This window comes from Podarcis cretensis, assembly GCF_951804945.1.
Source record: "Podarcis cretensis genome assembly, chromosome: 8".
Classification (NCBI taxonomy): domain Eukaryota; kingdom Metazoa; phylum Chordata; class Lepidosauria; order Squamata; family Lacertidae; genus Podarcis; species Podarcis cretensis.
The window spans coordinates 76,218,728-76,239,888 of record NC_137177.1 but is presented as its reverse complement, the minus strand read 5'-3'; the positions used below and the strand labels follow the sequence as shown (position 1 = coordinate 76,239,888).

At 46.6% G+C, this 21,161-nt stretch overlaps 1 protein-coding gene across 19 annotated transcripts in view; it reads left to right on the top strand.

Annotated features, from left to right (window-relative positions):
- Positions 1-21,161, top strand: part of RERE (arginine-glutamic acid dipeptide repeats) — a 351,307-nt gene that overhangs the window by 225,318 nt on the left and 104,828 nt on the right. For all 19 annotated transcript variants that reach the window (XM_079986730.1, XM_079986735.1, XM_079986734.1 and 16 more), the window contains one exon: positions 13,899-13,997. In XM_079986730.1, coding sequence (XP_079842856.1) covers positions 13,899-13,997 — 99 coding nt within the window. The remainder of the gene's footprint in view (positions 1-13,898; positions 13,998-21,161) is intronic.

The following is a 21,161-nucleotide window of genomic DNA, read 5'->3' as shown; positions in this document are numbered from 1 at the left end:
CCTTCCTCCTGCCTTTCCTCTTTGTGGGTTGAGGATCAGTCCTCGTGAGTCACTGGCAAGCAGCTCATGTTGTACCAAGGGGGTGTGCTCCTGCGCCTTCAGAAATGATAATATGCAGCCCCAAAGATTAATGGTAAAAAATTGATATGCTCTATGATTTCTTATTATGGAAATGCAATAAACTTCAGAGCAGCACTTCACATAAATCAGTCCTGACAAGCTTCTTTGCTAGTGTTTTATTTATGTAATAACAGGGTGCTGTAACCCTCAGTATGATTTATTGTTAATTACACCCGATAGAAATGAAGAGCAGGGGAAGTTTTCGCTGTGCAGCGTTTATATTATCTAGTCGAACAACTCCTTCCAGTGATTATTTGCTTAATAGCATGGGTAAAATTTTCCAGCTTTTTTATATTTTATTCCTTCTGTGGCTTAGGCTTTGATGGGCAACCCCCCCCCCCAAAAAAAAAAAACTGGTTTCATTTTAATGCTTTCCGCAGCAAATCAAGTGGGACAGAAATTGTTTGTTCTGGTAATTATCAGCCCCCTTTTGTGCTCAGTGCTTCCCATCAAGGTGGAAGGCAGGTTAATGAATGAGGTGTGTGGCTGACTGGGGGCCAAACAAGACACGACACTGCAATTAGCAATTGTATGAATGGCTTCTTCTTGTTTTAAGTGTTAATAGTGAGCAAGAGGGACCTCAATTAGTACTGTGGTGTTGGTGGGGCAGAAGAACAGGGATGCTGGATTAAAGCCCCCACCCCCAGCCAAGGTCCCAATCTGGATCCCCCACCCCCATTTACTCTGTTATTTATTGTATGAAATGGGAGTGGAGAATTTCTGGCCTGTGCACTGATCTTGGCACACCAAGGAGTCAAATTGGCCCACACCTGCTAATCAGATTCTGCATTGGCTGTGTGCATCAGGTCCCTACAATGGACTGGTGCACACAAGCAAAACTGCAGGATTTTACCCTCACTTACCAGCTGATGAGCAGCGGAGGGGGGTGTTAAATCCTGCTCAGTATGGCTGCAACTGCTGGGAGATGTATAATTTCCTTTCCTGTTCTACAAAGGCAGCTTAAAATTTTAGAAGCAAACCTATAAACAGTGAGCCCACCATACAAGAACATAAAAGTTCAGCATCATTAATCAATCAATCAATCAATCAACCAACCAACCAACACATTAAGCAGAAACGCTTGTTGAAAAAGGACCGGGGAGCCAACTTGGGCCCCAGGTTGTGGGTGCCCAGCGTGCATGATCTAATGACGTCACGTTGTGATGTGACAGCGTGACATCACACATGCCCCCCAGCCTCGGAACCTGGCTTCCGGAGGCACAGGAAGTCTGGTTTGGAGGTCTTGGAAGGCCTTGGACACTATCTCCAAGGCCTCGTAGATGCTTTCTGAGGCTTCTCCAGGTCTTGGAAAGCATCTTCAAGGCCTCAGAGATGCTGTTTGAGGCCTTGCAAGACCTTGGAAGTTGCTTGGGGGCCCTGCGTTGTTGGTGCTCAGGCACTCTGAGCCCCCCCCCCATACCTGACGTTCATGGTGGAGGATAAAGTAGTCTCTTGGGGCAAGGAGTTCCACCTATAGGGCACCATCTCTCTTCCTCTCCTATAGCCTGATGGGGGTAGGTTGGGGCAGGAAACACACCCTTCAGGTCTGCCCATGGCTTCCTTACTGGGGATTTATACTGGGGGGTTCCTTACTGGGAGTTATAGGAACTGTATACCAGGTTAGACTATGAGTCCATCAAGCTCAGTATTGTCTAGTGCCCTGACAGGCATTGGCCTCAGAGCAGTGTTAGAAAGAGAGATATGAAAGCTAGGAGCTAAATGGCACCTTAATCCTAGGTTATGGGCACCACAATGGAGTGTCTAGATGCACATTTTTAATAACAAGAGTACAAAGCTGTGTACAAAGCTAATTTTTTTAATAACAAGAATACATAGCTGAGGGGCTCTCCTCCAGTCTTCAGAGAGTAGCTGGAAGTGGGGAGGCAGAAAAAGGTCCTCCTTTCCTTTCACTCTGCAGTTTTAATCTGAAATTTTAGGCTCAATCCTGCGTCCAGAGTTCAGACACTGCTCACATTAGTGAAATTCCCTGTCACAAAACGTGCCTTGAACAATGGGAGTTTTGAACGCTGCCCCAGAGTCTGTGACTGGGAAAGACAGGTTCCATCTCATGCCACCTGCTCTTTGAAAACTGGAAGTGCCTCCTGGATTGAAACTGGTAACCTGCAATGCAGCGGAGGCTGATCCATCAGGGCAAGTGGGGCACTGCCCCACCAACCTCATTCTGCCCACTGCCAGCCCCCCACCTGCCTACCATCTTACTTTCAACCAGTCCAAGGTGGTAGGACAACCTGCCAGCTTCCTCCTGCTTAGTCTCCATGTTGCCCCTTGTAGAACCCAACAGGGAGGAGGAGTGTGGTGATCAAGCTAGAATAAGTTGGCTCCATCTGCCATTGCCTCTGGCACCCCATGCTGTTAGGCTCCCTTGCCTTCTGCCCCACCAGTCTCAGTGGGCGACAGCCCCCACTGATGCAAAGCACATGCTCTACAGCTGAGCTGTGGTCTCCAAAGGGCAGGTGTCTTCACTGAAGTCTCATCCTCTGTCCTTAAAAAAAGAGAGAGCCTGTGAGGACTATTGCAGCCAGTTACTTGATTTCCCTCACCAGCTTTCGTGTGTGTTGCATACATCTTTTAAAAAGTAGTCTGAACAGGCAGAAAGAGAGCATTAAGATTCCCCTCAAAGAGCATCAAAGGCAGAATTGACATTGAGTCTGTCTTTAATAGCTCACAGATCAGCAGACATAAAAGAACAGATTAACGAGAACACCAGAAAACATGCAGACATCTTGGTAAGAGCAGGGTTTCTCTCTCTCTCTCTCTCTCTCTCTCTCTCTCTCTCTCTCTCTCATTATCTCTCAGTGCTCGGAGGGTTAATCTCAAATGCACGTGAATTCATTTCTCCCACCCCACCTCTCCCGCCCATCTAAATCTTGAAAAAGTCTTTCCTTCTCACCCCTTTCTCCTTAATATATGGGAGCCTTGTACATCACTTGCTTAATTAAAATTCAGAAGCTGAAAGCTCACATTTTATAGCTGCGTCTCTGTAATTCTACTTCGTAATTTTAATACATATTGTTGCTTCAGATGTCCTTTCCCGCCCTCTCCCTCCCTCCAGTGTGTGTGCTTCTAAAGTCAATACAGCTTTACTCCAAATCATAGTACAAGCATTTTGAATGGATTACTCAAAGAGCAGGTGCTGGTGATGCCATCTTAACTCTTCCTTTTTTATATGTACAGTTGTACCTTGGGTTACAAACACTTTGGGTTGCAAACTCCACTAACCCGGAAGTAGTTGCTCTGGGTTGCGAACTTTGCCCCAGGATGAGAATGGAAATCGTACGCCGGAGGCTCCTTTAGCAAACGTGAGCCTTAGGTTAAGAACGGTTTTGGGTTAAGAACGGAACTCTGGAACAAATTAAGTTTATAACCCGGAGTACTACTGTGTTGTAACTCTGCGACACACCGGGGGGGGGGCAGGGCGGGACGGGATGGGACTGAGCTTCATCCCATGCTTATTCCTGGAACTGTAGTACCCAGGCCTATGGCTTCTTGACCTATACAGTGGTGCCTCACAAGACGAAATTAATTCGTTCCGCAAGTTTCTTCTTCTTGCGAGTTTTTCGTCTTGCGAAGCACGGTTTCCCATAGGAATGCATTGAAAATCAATCAATGCGTTCCTATGGAGACCGTCCATTGTTTAAAGCAAGGGGCGGCAGGGAGAAGATTACTTCTCCCTGTTGCCTGCCCCGCAATCTCCGAGGACAGAGGGGAAGCGCCGCGCGCCTTCCCCTCTGTCCCCGGACCTGTTTAAAGCAAGGGGCGGCAGGGAGAAGATTGCTTCTCCCCGTTGCCTGCCCCGCAATCTCCGGGGACAGAGGGGAAGGCGCGCACGCCTTCCCCTTTGTCCCCGGACCTGTTTTAAAGCAAGGGAAGGGGCGCGCGCGCCTTCCCCTCTGTCCCCTCTTTTGAAGCAAGGGGCGGAGGGGAGAAGATCGCTTCTCCCCGTTGCCGCCCCTTGATTCAAAAGGGGTCCGGGGAGAGAGGGGAAGGCGCGCGTGCCTTCCCCTCTGTCCCCGGAGATTGCGGGGCTGGCAACGGGGAGAAGCGATCTTCTCCCCGCCGCCCCTTGCTTCAAAAGAGGTCTCGCTATCCCTGGAGCTTGCGGCTAAGAAAATGAAAAACTCCTTCGTCTAGCGAGTTGTTCGTCTTCCGAGGCGTTCGTCTTGCGGGGCACCACTGTATAAAATAATAAACATATTCCACACTTCAGTACATTCATTGAGCTGTGTGTTGGGGGGAGTGGATTCACAATGACAACAGTTTTGATTTTTTAAAATCCCTGAATAAATTCTCAGGCTAATAAGATTTTAAAAAGCATCGGTGTCATGGCTCTATGAAAATATTTGTCTCAGGACCGATAAATGAAAGTACTTTTCTTCATGCAACACATAGTTGAACCATGGAACTCGCTCCCATGGGAAGCACTAATGGCCACCAACTCAGTTGGCTTTAAAAGAGGATGAAAGAAAATCAAAGAGGAGGTGGCTATCACAGTTATGCTCTGCCTCAACAGTTGGAGGCAGTAATGCTTCTGAACACCAATTAATAAAAACTGCAGTACTCTTGTGACCAGGTCCCACTTGCAGGTTTCCCCACTGAGGCATCTGGTCAGTCACTGGAAGAACAGGATGCTAGACTCGACGGGCCACCTGTCTGATGCAACGGGCTCTTCATATGCTCTTAACTTCCATGTTTAGAGCAGTCTGGCTTGGTCCTGTCATAAGAACATAGAAGAAGCGTGCTGGATCAAGCCAAAGGCCCATCTCGCTCACCATCCTGTTCTCAGAGTGGACAGTCAGATGCCTGTTGGAAGCCCAGAAGTCAGATCTGAGTGCAACAGTAACTCTCCCCTCCTGCAGTATCCAGCAACTGGTATTCTAAAGAATCCTGCTTCTGACAGTGGAGTTTGAGCATTGGCATCGGGGTTAGTTGCCTCCGCTTTACAGAAAGATACCATAAGCTTGGGGATTGGACAGGGCTCCCATCTTAGGGAGCTTCATTTCCTGGGCGCTGTCTCATTTGTGGTCTTACCTCTTACAAATATATGAAACTGCCCTGTACTGGTTCAAACCGTTGTTCCATGTAGTTTAGTATTGTCTACACAGGCTGGCAGAGGCTTTCCAGGGTTTCAAGGCTGGATTTTCAGCCTTCTGGCATTTTGGATGAATGGACCACTATTGTTCATAAGTAGCAGCCTCCCAGCTGTGGCCTGAGAGGCGTGATAATAGGCAAAACTGAATTATTATTTTTAAAGGATCCCAGGCATGGGAGGGGGCACCTCACAAAGTGTTTGTTTATCCCCAAGCAGAGAGCTCGTTAATGCTCTTGCACTATTTCTTTTGAGTGCTCAAAAGCTCCTGAGCAAGAAATCTTTTAATACGTTGACTTAGAAATCCTTTCCTGCTGCCTGGTGGCAAACTGGTGTCCCAGATCTGCCAATCTGGCGAGGGAAGGTCTCTGCATGGTGAATTGCAAGCCTGACTGGTTTCTGCCCCACGGAGCCAAAGGAGAACCAACTGGTGGGCTATAAAGGAAAAAAAAATCAATTTTTTAAAAAAATGTAAGCAAACTGGACTAGGGTTATCTGGGGCCTAGGGTGATTGCCACTTATCCATGAAGCTCACTGGGTGGTATCGAGCCTGTCACCATCTCTCAGCTGCCCTAACCTACCTCACAGGGTTGTTGTAAGGATAAACTGGGGGAGGGGAGAACCATGTACACTACTTTGAGCTCTGTGGATGAAAGGTGGGGTGTAAGTGTAATAAGAAATAAATTAAAGGATAGAAACCTTTGTGTGTGTGGTTTTTTTAAAATGGAAGTGGAGATTCTCAGGATTTGGAAGGTGAACACTTCTTCTTTGGTGACCACTCATAGCCAAGTCTTCCATGAACACTGTCTTAACAATGAGTCCGTAAGTGGAGGCCAATTCTGGATCCACACGTCCTTCCACAGTGGGGACATGTTTCCTGGTGGAAGTTGATCATGGTGAGGGTTTGCCAAGTGTGCCTTCCTCTTAGCTCGTTTCTCCCTTTTGTCCTGAGTTCCAGCGTCTTCAAAGTCCATGGCACCTGTGGTAAAGGCTGTTCTCAAACTGGAGCGCTCACAGGCCAGTGTTTCCCAGTTGTTGGTGTTTACACTACATTTTTTTAGATTTGCCTTGAGAGAGTCTTTAAACCTCTTTTGTTGACCACCAGTATTACGCTTTCCATTTTTAAGTTTGGAATAGAGTACAGTGGTTCCTCGGGTTAAGAACTTAATTCGTTCTGGAGGTCCGTTCTTAACCTGAAACTGTTCTTAACCTGAGGTACCACTTTAGCTAATGGGGCCTCCCACTGCCTCCACGCCGCCGCCGTGTGATTTCTGTTCTCATCCTGAAGCAAAGTTCTTAACCCGAGGTACTATTTCTGAGTTAGCGGAGTCTGTAACCTGAAGCGTCTGTAACTCGAGGTACCACTGTAGTTGCTTTGGAAGACTATCATCAGGCATCGGGACAACATGACCAGTCCAACGAAGTTGATGTTGAAGAATCCTTGCTTCGACACTAGTGATCTTTGCTTTTTCCAGTCCACTGGAATTAGGAAGGTGAAACCTACCCTTCCACCTGCCCGTGAGGTGATGAGAAAGAAGGAGAATATCCCAAGATAGTGACTTCCTTGGTTTCTCCCAGTGAGAAGCCTCAAGGCTGCTGGGACAATGAGTGGGCAGCTTCAATTCCCTCCTTGCTGAGACAAGTGAGAGCTAGTCCACCTGGTGGCATTTATAGTGACTTGGAGCTAATGCCACTCCAAATGCAAAGGGGCTTCCTTTTGATTGTGGAATCAGGGAACACATTGTGTGTGTGCGTGCGTGCGTGCTCGTTCGCTCACTCGCATGTACATGCTTTTGTGTGTATGGAACTGGTTTTAAGATTAGAAGTCACCATAGCGATTAAATGGTATATATAATAGTAGTAATATTGGTGCTGGTAGTATTACTTGCAGCCCAGCGTCCCTGTATTTTGCCTCCCTGTTTTTTAAAACTGCTCTTTAACGAACATAACTTTTACTTCATTCCCCTTTGTATGCAGGAGATTCATGTTCATATCGCTGATTGTTCCTCTTTATTAATAACAAGGAGTAGTGGGACGTTTCCATAAACCGCGATATTACATGGCAGCCTGTTTTCCTGAATGACACCCAAGGCAGTTTAATGCCTGTTGAGGGATATTCAGTTACAAGCAAGATGTCACCCAGACAAATTACTTCCTGCTTTGGTTTGCTTAACTTGCCCTCTGACTAGATCTTGTATATTAACTTCACAGACAGCCACATTGAAAGCATTTAAAGGTATGTTAGCATAGGTTATAGTAATGATTTCCCTTCCTGTCTTTTGGCCAGTTGTCAGCATTTAACGCGCAAGGAAGCCCTGATGCTTCAGATCAGGGGCTGCTTGGCCAATGGTGCAGTCAAAGCCTTGCATAGAACAGTGGAGGGTGGTCTTTTTCTCTCCCTTTGAGCGGCTTTGCAGCTTGACAAGCAAGTTTTGTCCTCTTACTTGCAAAGAAGGCAAGCCTGGCTTCTTGAAAGACAGGCTTCGATCCCAGATGGAATCCAATGTGAACCGGCTATGAGCACAATGCTTACTTAACCATGGCTTCTTTGCAGGTTAAGATCCCAAACATACAGCGGCAGTGTGATTTAACTTGCTTTGCTAAGCTCTGACCTCATACAGTGTCGTCAGGGAGATATCAGCAGGTCTTGTCACCTTGTAAGTGGAGAAGTTGAAGAGGCCTTCAGCGTGGCTTGTCCATTGCAGTTGTAATGCTTGGTAATAGTTAATCCAAGCCATCGCTTCCAAATCATGGTTTCACATCCTGGTTGTGGACAATCCTTAGCCATCTTCTAGTCATTCATATATAATGCTTACAGTTTATAACCTTCCACCTGACTGGTAAACTAGTCAAATCATAAAAGTTTTGGGATGTACATGATGCAACCTACATGCAAAATATTATGCTGTTGCCTCTGCTTAACACATCACATCACAGAGGATGCTCCTTGATCTTAGATAAATGTTCTCCTAGTGCTGTTTAAAATGTGGAATCTGTTGCATACGACAGGAAAATATCTTCGGTTGCACCATCCAAGGCTACGTAAATTAGCTGGTGGTGGTGCATAGTTGCCCCATGGGCTGTGTGAGTTGATGGTACCTGCTGCAAGCTACAACTCTTAGCCATAGTCTCATTGCCCTCAATATAATTTGTGGTCACAATTTCATTCGGATTGCAGAATTAAACTTTTTGCAGGATTTTGATTGCTTGGATGCAGAGGTTTTTTTAAAAACAACAACACGACCCATGCGTTCATTTAAAAGATATTTACACTGCTTTTCAACAGCAGTTCTTAAAATGTTTTAAGTATACCAGGCCCTTTTACAGTGACTCCAGTTCAACTGGGGTAATCCCTGGAAATGCCACCTGCTTAAAGGATATTTGGTCAGTTCTGCCTTGTTTAATGGAAAGGTTTTATGTTAGCCTGGCAACGCTTTTGCTCCTGTTCAGGTTCCTCCTGCCCCCTCCCTCCTGCGAACGTCAGTCTGAAATTTAGCTGTGTTCTTAATGGACTCCAATTATTTAATATTGTAGCAGGAACTGAGGCCCCGGCGCCTGCAATGGCTTTCAGGCAGGGCTCATAATGACTGTAATTGCAGAAGAGTGCCTTGCTGAAGCCAGAGCTGCCAGATGTGATGCTCTTCTGATGTAGGGAAAGGTCACAAGGAAAGGGACGTTTAAATTAAGTTATAAATTACAACTGAAGAACAATATTTTGATGTGCAAGACCCGGGGATGTCAGAGCGGCAAGACGTAATTCATGGATTCATTACCGAACAGAGGTGCTTGACAGCTGAGCCATGCCAAGAGGAGAATTTATTTGCGGTATCACGCAGCCAGAAAATGGCAGCTCTGTTGCAAAGCGGGTGTCAAAATGCAACACCCCACCCCCAGTGCAGAAGAAAGCCACCCCAGCCCTTGTACTAATGTGGTGGAGTTTATGCTAATAAGCTCTTGCCTGAGATCCAGAGCTGCTTAATGTCTGTTGCCGTAGCTGAGGGATGTGGGCAGGGCAGCAGGAAAGAAGTGCTGTGATTTAAAAGGCACATATTGGTAGTTCTTCATTTATTTGTGTGTGTGTGTGTGTGTGTGTGTGTGTGTGTGAGAGAGAGAGAGAGAGAGAGAGAGAGAGAGAGAGAGAGAAGATGTATGTTAAATCACAAAGTGGTTCTTCTGTGGCTGGTGGTCTGTAAAATTCCAATAAATATATATTCGGCATCAATGAATATTTGGAATTATTCAAATTGCTGGATATAAATTTATCTATTCTCATTCTTTTATCTTCCTTTTTATATTTTGTTTCTACATGTGTTGTCTCTGTGTAACACCCCTTTGTGTTGGGGGGGGGCGACTATATAAATGGCTTGCATCTTGTGTGTATGTATGTCCTACACACTTCCATTTGGTGGGTGGTACTCAGGGTATACCCACAGCAATGAATGAGGCTAAGGCAGGTCCATTGATTTTAGTAGGTCTGCTGTGAGTAAAAGTTGAATACCACCCTGTCTGAGGATTCCGTTCATAAGCAGTGCATGGATAAAGGACTTCGTTAAGTCAGTTGTACTTCGCTTCCATGTAAATTAGTTTTCTATTTAATGCCTTTGAGAGAGCTCTTTTGTCATAAGAAATGGGATTCTTGATTAATTTATTTTGTAGAGCAACGGATGCTGAGCTTATGCTCTTTACCAGCCCTAGGAAGAATGGCCAATGGCCAGGGAAGACAGGAGTTGTAGTTCAGGAACATCTAGAGGACCACAATGTCCCTACAACTGCTGCAGTGTGTACTAATGTGGCTCCTTAATTAAGGTTTTAAGCACTAGAACCAGTGAGAGAACTAGGGTTGGCCCGATACCTAGTTTTCAACACCGCGATATATCACCAGCCAAACATCGCAATATACTGATATATCACAATGTCTGAAATAAGGACGGAGCTGGTTTTCAACTTTGGGATATACCACCAGCTAAACATCACGATACACGGATGGCAGTTTTCAGAGTTCAGGAATGCTGATCTCTGCAGAGAAGTTGCTAAACATAAAAGCTACAAATATCTTATTCTGTATTAGAAAAAAAATGTCTGAAAACCCTGGAAAGCCGCTGCTCATCAGTATCAGCTACATGGACCCCAATCGTCTGACCTTGGTCAAGGGCGAGCAAGATCAATGCCACTCTCATACATTTGAGCTGTTCTTGACATGCTTGAGCATGTGTAGGTGTGGGATTGCGACAGCACTAAAGATGTGCGTGTTGGCAGGACTACGGCAGGCCTGTGTGCGTACGTGTACACCAGCATGCTGTGGGCATGCACAGGAGCTTGAGTTCCAAGTGGGTGGAGCCACACTGCGCACCTATACTGAACAGCTGGAGAGCAACTGAAAACATCTAAAACTGGCTCCAGACTCTCAGTGTGGGGCCTGATCGTATGAGTCCCACAAACGCCTCGGAACCAGCCTTTCCCAACCTGGTGCCCTCCATATCTTTTGGGCTACAATTCCTATCAGCCCCAGCCCAGTGTGTGCTGAATCGTAGTCCAAAGTATATGGAGGGCACCAGGTTGGGAAAGCCTGTCCCAAAGCATCCTCCAGCTTCTCCAGCCTGGAGCAGTCGGCCATCCGCCCATTGTTCTTGGTCTCCTTCGGCCCCTGTTCTCCTTCCAGTTTGTTAAGCTTGTTCAGTAAAAGGAAAGGAAGGAAATTAATTTGTTCCGTTCCTCCGGTCAAAAATAGATTCCTTCCATGAGTCATGAATAGGGAGGCAGGGACTGGAGTACCTTGCCAAGCGAAAAATCCTGCTTTCAGACAAGGCTTAGTTTTCTTTCTTCTCCTCCTCCTCCTCCTCCTCAAAATAGACCTGACTGGGATTCATCTCTTCTGCCTCATAGGTTCTTCAGCCTAATCACAGATGTAAGGTGGCACAGTCTGGAGTTGCTTGTGGCTAATGTGCACAGCACCCCCAGCCACCCATCTGGAGGCTGAGCAAACTCTCACATTAGATGGGTGGTGGCAACTTTTTTAGGTGGGGTAGGGTCTGTGGCACCTGTATGCTATGTATCATCCAGTGGCCCAAGTGTGTGGAAAGTGTCCACATCAGCAGTGGCCAGAAGTGCCTTTCTTTGACTTACACTTACATGCCACAGAGCTCAGCTGGGCAACCAATCAGCCTTGATTCAGTTTTAAGCTTCCTGGCAGGCAGAGGGTGCAGGCACCCATATATTTTGTGAAGACTACTCTCTTTTGAAGGCTACTGGGGCACTCACAGCCAAAATTGGGAACAGCTGGGTGGGCGTGGTGTTTGTGGGTTTCATTTAAGGCAGACGTGGCCCTCCAGGTGTTTCTGGCCTCCATCTCTCATCAGCTAGCACGCAGCTAGCACAGCCATTGGTCAAGGACAACAGGAACTGATAAACGGGGCCTCCTTACTTTTCTTCATATAAATCGGCACATTGGTCGTGTTTGATAGGTAGAAATACAAGCAGGAGTCTTTTCTGGCTTTGGGACACAATAATACTGCAGGTTGGAGAGTGGAAGCCTGAAAAAAGAGAGCACCTGAGGCAGGCGCCCCGGCACATGTACTGAACATTAAAAGCATTTTGAGACATGCCAGCCTCCTTTGCCTGTCAGAATTCAGGCTCAGCAGGATCTGGTATCTTAGCTGTATATCCCGGCTTGTGGTCTAGGAAAAGGGGGAAGAAATCATTGTTCCGCTCTCTTGCCAGTATAGTCATGGGCCTGACATGGATGCTGGTGGTGGCGGCAGTGGCAGCAACAGCAGGTTTACAAACAAAAGCTTCTATTTACTGACAAAACCTGCGGCAATCCTTTTGAGAGGCAGAAGGTTCACCTAAGCAGTTCTTGCTGGGCTCTGTGTCTCCCTGACTCTTAGCCGCATGATACAGCGTTGATGGGTTTCTGTGGCACCAGTGCCTTGTTTAAGCTCAAGGCTTGTTGCTTGCAGGGGTTGGGTTGTTCTTGAAGGAAGTTGCCCACAGTGACCCATTTCCCATGAGCCCTTTTTGGCACCGGGTGGACTCGCCTGGTGTGCCCCCATTCCTCCCGCCCACCCCCACTATGTGGCTCAAAATCCTGCTTTGACAGGGAGGTAAAGGAGCTGTCTGGCGAGGCAGGCAGATGCTCTGGACAAGGGGTCAGCAACCTTTTTCAGCCGTGGGCCAGTCCAACGTCCCTCAGACCATGTGGTGGGCCGGACTATATTTTTTTTGGGGGGGATGAACAAATTCCTATGCCCCACAAATAACTCAGAGATGCATTTTAAATAAAAGCACACATTCCACTCATGTAAAAACACGCTGATTCCCGGACAGTCCTGTCCGTGGGCCAGATTTAGAAGACAACTGGGCCACATCCGGCCCGCGGGCCTTAGGTTGCCTACCCCTGCTCTGGACAGTAGGGGAGCTTTCTAGCAAAAAGTCCCAGGGAGCACAAGAGGAGAAGGTGCCGCTTCGGCAAGGGCCAGGCTTCAAGTGAGCAGCTTTATAGCTGGCTCTGCTGCCCCACGTCTTCCTGAACGCACCAGTAGAGCTGAGGCGTAGTCAACCTCACATGCCGTATGGCTCCGGCCTTGGGCTTCCACTTGGACATGCTGTTTCCTCTGCCCTGGGGGTCCTAGGCATGATTTCGGCTGCTTGGGAGCAGTGGGTGAGATCTGCTTGGGAACTGCAAATTTGAACAAGGGATCTCCTGGTGTCGTGGGTTCCAGAGAGTTAATGGTATCAGCTGACTTCTTTTGAATTCAGTGCACACTAGGGTGCTCGTCTTGGTGGCCACCCCTGCCTCCTGTGGGAGCGTGTTCCATAGTTTATGCACAGCATGATGAAGTCCTGTCTTTTATCCATCCCGAGTCTTCCAAGAAATTTAGGCCCAGTGCGTTGTTTTACAGGGCCTGACACATTTTTAAATGAGCACTACAGGCACCAGATGGTGGGCATGATGGGCTTTAATCCTGCCTTGTTTTTCTTCCCAAATTCCTGGTGTCAGTTATGGAAAATCTTCAAGGTAGAGCCCTTGCAAATCCTGTGGGAACCTAATACGAAAACTGTAATTGCCATGTGAACAAGCTTCTCCCACCCCCACCCTGCCTAGCCCCCAAATATTATGGGTTGTAGCCAATAAAGTCATACTCACACCCACTCAGATTAATGGAGTTGTTAGCCATGCCTGGTAATTCCAGTGGCTCTGCACTGAGTAGGACTAATATCAGATTCAACCCAATGGCACACAGGCTTCCAGACACCTCCCCCGCCTCCCCAATATATGGAACAACCAGCACCTGTGGAGGGCTTGGTGTGAATTTCAAACACACACAGAATTCCTTTCCTCAGTTCCTCAAGCAAATACTAACCTCTGGAACGGTAATTTTTTCCATCCATCTGGCTAAATATGAACCAGGGAGGGCTGTGCAGGAACTGGTTTCTTTTTAAAAGTCTGTTGGTTTTGGCATATTTTTGTTTCCAGTGGAATAAGTGGGTGAGTGGTGTGCACACCCACCCACCCTAAATATCTGCTTTGGCTGTGGATCTTTGGGGGGGGGGGGAAGGTTCCTTAAAATGAAGAAGTGGAGAGCATCTTTTTCTTCTGACTCCAACCGCCTTTTCTCTTGGGTTATGTAGCTGATCTGGTTTACATTTTCTCTCTCTTTCTCTGTCCTCTTAGCTACATGAAAGCAACTACGATGCCGGCAAAGCCCTCCAGCGCCTGGTGAAGAAGCCTGTGCCCAAACTCATTGAGAAGTGCTGGACGGAAGACGAAGTGGTGAGGGGACCTGCTGCCGCTCCTGTTCTGCTTAACCTCTTCCAATCTTTTCCTTACGATCTCATCGGTTTGGGGGGTTGTAGGAAGAGGCAGAGGTTTCCCGCACCCCACAGATCAGCAGCTGCTGCATCAGTCTGTTAGCAGCCAGTACCTAATTAGCCAAAGCGGTGCGGAGAATGTATTCTTTCTTCCTTAATGCTGCAGCCGTAGAATAAGCGGAGTTGGGTTCTTTCCTTCCCTGTCTCGGCTTTTCAGCGGCAAAGCCCTCGGGCGCGAGAGAGTTCTGTGGATTTGCCTTGGGCCGCCCCCTGGCCTGTCTCGCCTGGGTTGTCCCAACCCGGCTGCCAGGAAAATGCGCTTCTTAGCTGCTTCAGTGTCAGATGTGCTTGTTGTTGTTTTTTCCCCCCTCGGGTGGCTTCGGCAGAGATTCTGAGGGCTTTGTCAATCAAGATAAAGCAGGCAGGCAGGCAGCTTCCTGGTGCCATTCCTCTGTTGTTTGAACTCGGCACCAGCCGCGTGCTAGGCCCATACGTTGCATGGTGGCATTGTAGCCCCTGTCCAGAGTATTTGCAGCTTAATGGGCAGCTGCAGGGAATGTGGCTTTAATGGGGCACAAGTTAGGCAGGGGGTGGTGGTAGTAGTAAAGGCAGCAGCCTGAATGTGCTCCCCATTATAGTCCAAAGAGCAGGGTGAAGAGCTGCTGCTTTGAGGTTCCAGACAGCACATCTAGGGCCTGAAAGCTTTATAGGGCAGCCCCAGAACAAAGGGAGAAACTTGTGCCAGCCAAAGTCTTGGCATTCTGAGGTTGGGAGCTAGGCCAGTAAAAATGGCTACTGTGAGCCCGTTTCCTTCCTCCTTTTCCTTCTCTTCTGGGGTTGCGAAAAGCTCAGGAATAAAAGGGCGCAAGCTACGAGTGTCAGAATCTTTTACTTACCTATGAAGACAGCTTAACTGTGGCAATGGGCTGCTGCAGTGTAACTAAGGGGCTGTGTCAGCGAATGGGTCTTGTCTAAGTCCAGAATGGGTGGCACTTTTTCTTAGCGTGCTTCGGGCAGGGCAGGAGTTCTGCATCACCCGGCTGCTTCCAGACCTCCTGCTTAGGGAGAATTCTCAATCAGTTAGGCCCATGCATTCTTGCCAAGGAGGTGGGCTGGATTAAGGTAGACAAACAGTGGGTTGTTTTATGGTGTAAGGGCCACTGAGTATCTGGGAGTCTCTGAAAGCAGGGAGCATTCAAGAGAAGATCTGGAAGAGAGGGTGGTGCAGTAACAGTGTTGCTTAAGCAAATTGTAGTGCGTGCCAACTGACTCCCTGGCTTATTGATGCATCTCCTGCTCTTTTTGCTGTCATCACAGAGCTAAGGAAAGGCTAGAGTGACACTTCCTATTCTCAGTTGGAAGCGAGAGTGTTGCTCTACCTAACTCCCACATGCCTAGGGGTTCAGCCCTACCTGTTAATTTTATTCTAAAGCATTTTTGCCACACTCTTCAGCCCCCCCCCCCAAAAAAAAAGTTTTCCAGGGTGGCTTATAGGCAAGTGACATTCAGGAGGTTGCCCAGAAGGGAATGAGACCCTCATGATGAAAAAAGATGCTTTCCCCACAGAAATTCACGCCGTGCTTAGACTCTGCCATCCTATTTCTGAAGACTCTTTCCCTCCTTCCCTTCCTCCCTCCTTCCTTCCTCTTCCCTTGCCCCCTGCAAGTTGCTTTTATATGCTGAAAGCGCCGCCGATATTTCAGCTCCCGGCTTTGATCAACAGCCAGCCTTAAAAGACAGAGAATGGAGCCTTACAAATCAGAAAGGAAGGCAAAGCGCTCTTAATGAAGAATGAAACCTCACTCCCTAAAAAGTGAGCGCTGTGGGCGCGCAGAATGGCGATCATTAGCTCGGCATTGCTGCTGTCAGTTTCCGCTTATCATCTCATCTTTCCCCCTCCCCAGCTTCCCAGCTCCATTTGGCAGGCCTCCACTGTCGGCAAAAGCCAGACCTCAAGCTGTTCTCTTATTTGTAAGGAGTTCTTAAAGCTCCGCCCTCGGAACTTCATGATCTTATTTATTTATTTAGACCCCTGATTGTTCGCTCCGGACCAGACCTACTCTGTAAAGAGAAAGAGGGACCCTGCAGGGGTGTCACAAAGTTTGCTCACGCCCCCCACCTCCCACCCCCAATACTGTGTAGGCTTTGGATTTCTTAAGGGACTCAGAGAATAATCCAGGTCCAAACAGCATCTCTGTTTGACTCATCCTAGGTTTGAAATAACCTCATGCAGCTTTTAGGATGCTATGGACATACTAGGCCTGGGTGGTCTCTCTGATCAGCTTGACAGCAAGAGTGGCTTACAAAAATAATGAAAACTGTCACAATGGCAGTTTATTTAAAACAGCAGCAGATAAAAACCAAATCCAAAATGGCACAAGTTGTGAAAAATTGCTAACACAGCAAGTGTGTGTGTGTGTGTGTGTGTGTGTGTGTGTGTGTGTGTTAGAGAGAGGGAGAGAAATTTCCAAAGGGAAATCTGAAAAGGCCTCATCTCAATTTCCATATGCTGTCTGGGAGGGCAACTGAGGACCAACCATCTGATTCTACTACGGGTGCATTAGCAAGACTCATATACGATCCAAGTTACCCGGTTTCAATTCATCTTGCACTGTTTTGCTTTTGCTGCTTTTGGTCAAATGCATAAGAACATAAGGAGAACCCTGCTGGATCAGGCCAGTGGCTCATCCACTCCTGCCTCCTGTTCTCACAGTGGATGACCAGATGCCTTGGGGTGGGGGATGGAGAGCCCACATAGAACCATTACCTCCCTTGAACCCCTCCCCTAGCCGCCAGCTGAGCCTGCCTCTGCCTTCCAAGATGACACCAGACACTGCCCGCATATTTCCCACACTATCTCCCCATCCACAAGACTAGCAAAAGCGTTTTGTCTGTTGAAAAATTAACACTGAATGCCAAAACGGAATGCTTATTTTGGCGTTAAATGGTATCTAAGTAAAATAATGATGTTGTTGTTGATGATGATCCAGCTAATACAGGGAAAGGGACCCTGTAACCTCCCAGATGTTCCCATTATCTTTGACCATTGGCCCTGCTGGCTGAGGTTGATGGGAGCCAGGGCTCCCAATGTTGTCCAAAGGGTCACAGGTTCCACGCCCCTGCGATGACAGTTTCTGAACTTGCAGAGCATCGTTGAAGGGGCTTTCCTGCTTGCCTCGGCATGGAGGGCCCAGGCTTCTTTTATCTGAAGCATGTGCACCTCTGCACACACGTTGAATCCGTAGAAAGGATAACAAAAGCAGGAGAAATATAGATAAGGACGAGTAGCCCACCCCCAGTTTGTTAGGCTTTTTAATTAAACACTGTGAATATATTTAAATAATAGAGGCTCCAGGCTGAGCTGCATCTAATCGAAACCGATTAAGTCACCCGTCCACACTCGGATAGTTATTAATTCTGTTTGTTTATGCATGCTAGCTGAAGGCAGAGTTCCCGGCTGCCGTGGAGCCCCGTAATGCGCGGGGATGTTTGTGCAGCATGACGCTGGGGCCTTAATTAGCATCCTGATGTTGATTATGAAGAACAGCAGGCTTGCTAATTGAATTCACTTTACGACCCAGGACCCGGGTCGCCTTTGCAAAAATCAAGGGGAACTGGCTTGCGCTGGAGTTTGGGTTTGTGTGTGTGATACAGACAACCAGCTGGGAAGAGGGGAGAAAGCATTAACCTTCACTCCCAAAACACCCTGAAATACACTTTTAAAGGATTTGGTCTTTATCATTACATCATGAATAGGAATCAGTATATTAATGCTTGTATTCTTCAGCTACGTCAGTATATAGATAGAAATAAAAGCCATCAAGTACATGTGTCCATGCTGTTAGCTTCAGATTCTGGAATAATTGATAGAAGGGGCACCTCATAAATCTACACATTTACTAAAACTCAATACTCTAAAAAGTGGAAGGCAGGGGGATATTTTCTTACTGTAGGGGTAGACAACCAGACACCCTGCAGATTTATTTATTTTTTTAACCAAAGGCAAAGCAAATTTGGAATAAGAGTTCTGAATGCATAGGAAGCTGCCATATAGAGTCAGACTCCTGGTCAATCAAGCTTAGTATTGCCTTCACTGACTGGCAGCAGCTGTCCATGGTTTCAGACAAGCTCTTTCAAGTGCAGACATATCCTACATATCCTAGCATTCAAATTCTCTGCTACCTGGTGTCCATTGTAGTTGAATTTTAAAGTGTCCCAATGTTAGATACCTTATAGGGAAAAATAGGATACTGAGTGATGCACAATCCTAGATTTGTCTCTCTGGAAATCTCACACTGTAACCTTAACTGTAACTTTCATCTTGAAGTATACCACTTTTTAAATATTTTGTTTAGGGGTGGGGGATGTTGCATGGCTGGAAGTAAACAACCCCGATTCAAATAACCTCTTAACTTTATATCCAAGGGTGGTTAATCCTTGATAGCGATAAACCTTAATTGGCCATGTTCGTGGATTTACAAGTTCATAAATTTTTAAGCACCATTCAACACCTGGCTTCACGTTCAAAGCTCCATTTGTTACAAATACGAATTAAAATCCCCCTTCTTGCCCGCCCCCTCCAAAAAATAGCAAGATACGGCAAACTAAATTTTCCCCAATGCACTTGTAGATGTTTGTAATGCAATGAACTGAGATTGCCCGGACAAGACATTAGTTGCGTGGCTTTCATCATCTCAAAATGCTTCCTGGTATATCTGTTCTCAAGGAGAGGAACAAAACATCTTTTCATCCTTGGTTCATTTGAAACCAGACATCGTAGAGTGCCTAAAAGGGCAGAGCTGCTTACTGGGGCAAAAAGACCATGAATTTAAAGTGCAATTAACAGAACATAAGACGGGCCTGGCTTCTGGATCAGGTCAATGACCCTTATAGGCCAGCAGCCTGTTCTCACAGCGGCTCAACCAGACGCCTGTGGGAAGTCCAGTAGCCAAGCTTGAGCTCAGTAGCACTTCCTACCTGTGACTGCCAGCAACTGGTACCCAGAGGCATAATGCATAATGGAAAAACATCCCCTTTTAACAGCATGACAATGGGCTGGGGGCGTGGGTTGTGAGGATGAACCAGTTAACAGAGCATGGTGGTGCCAGAGTGTGCAATTATAAAGTGGGCATAACAAGAAGAAATCTAGCATTAGATGAACACATGATTTGTATGCACAAATTCCTGAGCCCACAGCGAAAGGATCTCTGTTAGCAGGATTATTATTACAGTAATGAGGTTTTGTCCAACTTAAGTTTATTAAGAGCCGATGCACAAATAAATCGGGAGTTGTATAATTTGTGGGGCCACCACCAAGAAGGCACTTTTCCTTGCACACGGCTGTAGCTTAGTGGAATAGCATCTGCTTTGCAAGCAGAAGATCCCAGGTTCAATCACCAGCCTTTCCTGTTGAGCCTGAGAACGTTCCCTCTTATTTTATTTTATCTGTTTTTTAAAACAAAATTTATATCCTGCTTGAATAGAAAGAAGACGAAGAAAACCTCTAAGTGGTTTGCAAAGATATGAAACATAACATTAACATTACTGATAAACAGTTAAAAACAGGTATTAAAAATACTAACATGACGATTGCAACAAACAGGAGCTAAAAATAAATAATACACACTGAACTTCTGATGTATCTGGAGAGGCTTGCCTAAACAAAAGCATTTTAAGCCTGTGTCAGAATGACTACAGTGAAGGATTCATTGCCACATGTAAATAGGCAGGGAGTTCCAAAGTGTGGGTTCTGCCACAGTAATTGATAAATTCCCTACAAATGTCTGAAAACCCAGGAGAGCTGCTCCCAGTGATTGTGTAGACAATGCTGAGCTAGATGGACCCATGGGTCTGACTCAGTATACGGCAGCTTCCAATGTTCCTGTTGAATCTACCCAGGGCCTTGACTTCCAAACAGGGCGACTCTGGTGCCTTCTGCTCATTCATGTTGGTTCCTGAACTGCTGCCAATAATTGTTCGCTTTCTCCTAGCTTCTTTTATATCTTTGCTTGCTTTAACCTGCCATATGCTTGATCCGATGTTTCTCTGCCTCGTGGAATATTTTTAGATATTATGCCCTTGCCATATTGACAATCTTCACCCCTTCCCACCCGCGTCTCACAAATATTTACACTGGTGAGTTGCCCTTGTTAAAAGGTCTTGCTTTCTTTTATATATTGGAGACCAGAAGCTAAATACCCAAACAAATTTGTAATGGCAACAGTATTTTTTTTAATTTGGCACAGACATCCTTAATCAAGGAGGATTCTCAGAAAATATTCTAGTCTCATATGCCCTTTGCTTCATGCAGAAAAAAAAGGTGGGGAGCGTTTTTCATTCTTGCTGGGGGCGGTAAGGGAGGGTAGGAAGGAAGAAATCTACTGCTCAAAAGATTAATAAATGCTTTAGACTTTGGCTGTTGAAACTGCATATTTCATCTCATTTTCAAGGGTGCCTTTTCTTCCTTTAAGAAAAAATGGTGATTGCTTACGCTCTCAGCTGTTCGCAGTCATTTTCCAGTGTTCATTTAAAAAAGGAGAACAAGACACAAGGTGGCTCAAAGGGCTGCATTTGTTCTCTCCCAAAGCAATTTATTTCATAAACAAAAGAGGGCCAATACCATTATCCTTTGTAGTTCCTTAGCAACAGAACTCGAGTCATTTTAGCTGGTGCGCTCTCGCTCTGTGTGTGTGTTTGTAAAATGCACATCTTGTTCCTTCTGTGTATAGAAACATTTAACGGCACAGCTTTGTAACTTAAACAAAGACCCATTGCTTGGAAGATGCTGTAAAACCTGAAATCTCTCTCTCTGTGTCTCTCTCCCTCTCATCCACTGGCAGGATTCCGTCTCTACCCTTTCTTTTGCCTTCCTCTTCACAAATGATATGCGGCCAAGAGATCCAAAGAAAGGGACTCGAGAAAATATGTGGCTGGGGTTTGTGATTTACTGCGGTCCGCCTAGAAAAATGCCACAGGGTAGGCATGTGAGTCCCCTTGAGTAGCAATAGTCGGGGGGAGGGGGGCATTCCTTACCTTACCTCTGTGCTTCAGCTTGGTGTAGCAAACAGTGGGGCAGAGTTGGGCTCAACACTCAAGTGACATAAGCATGTTGGGGTGGGAAGGATTC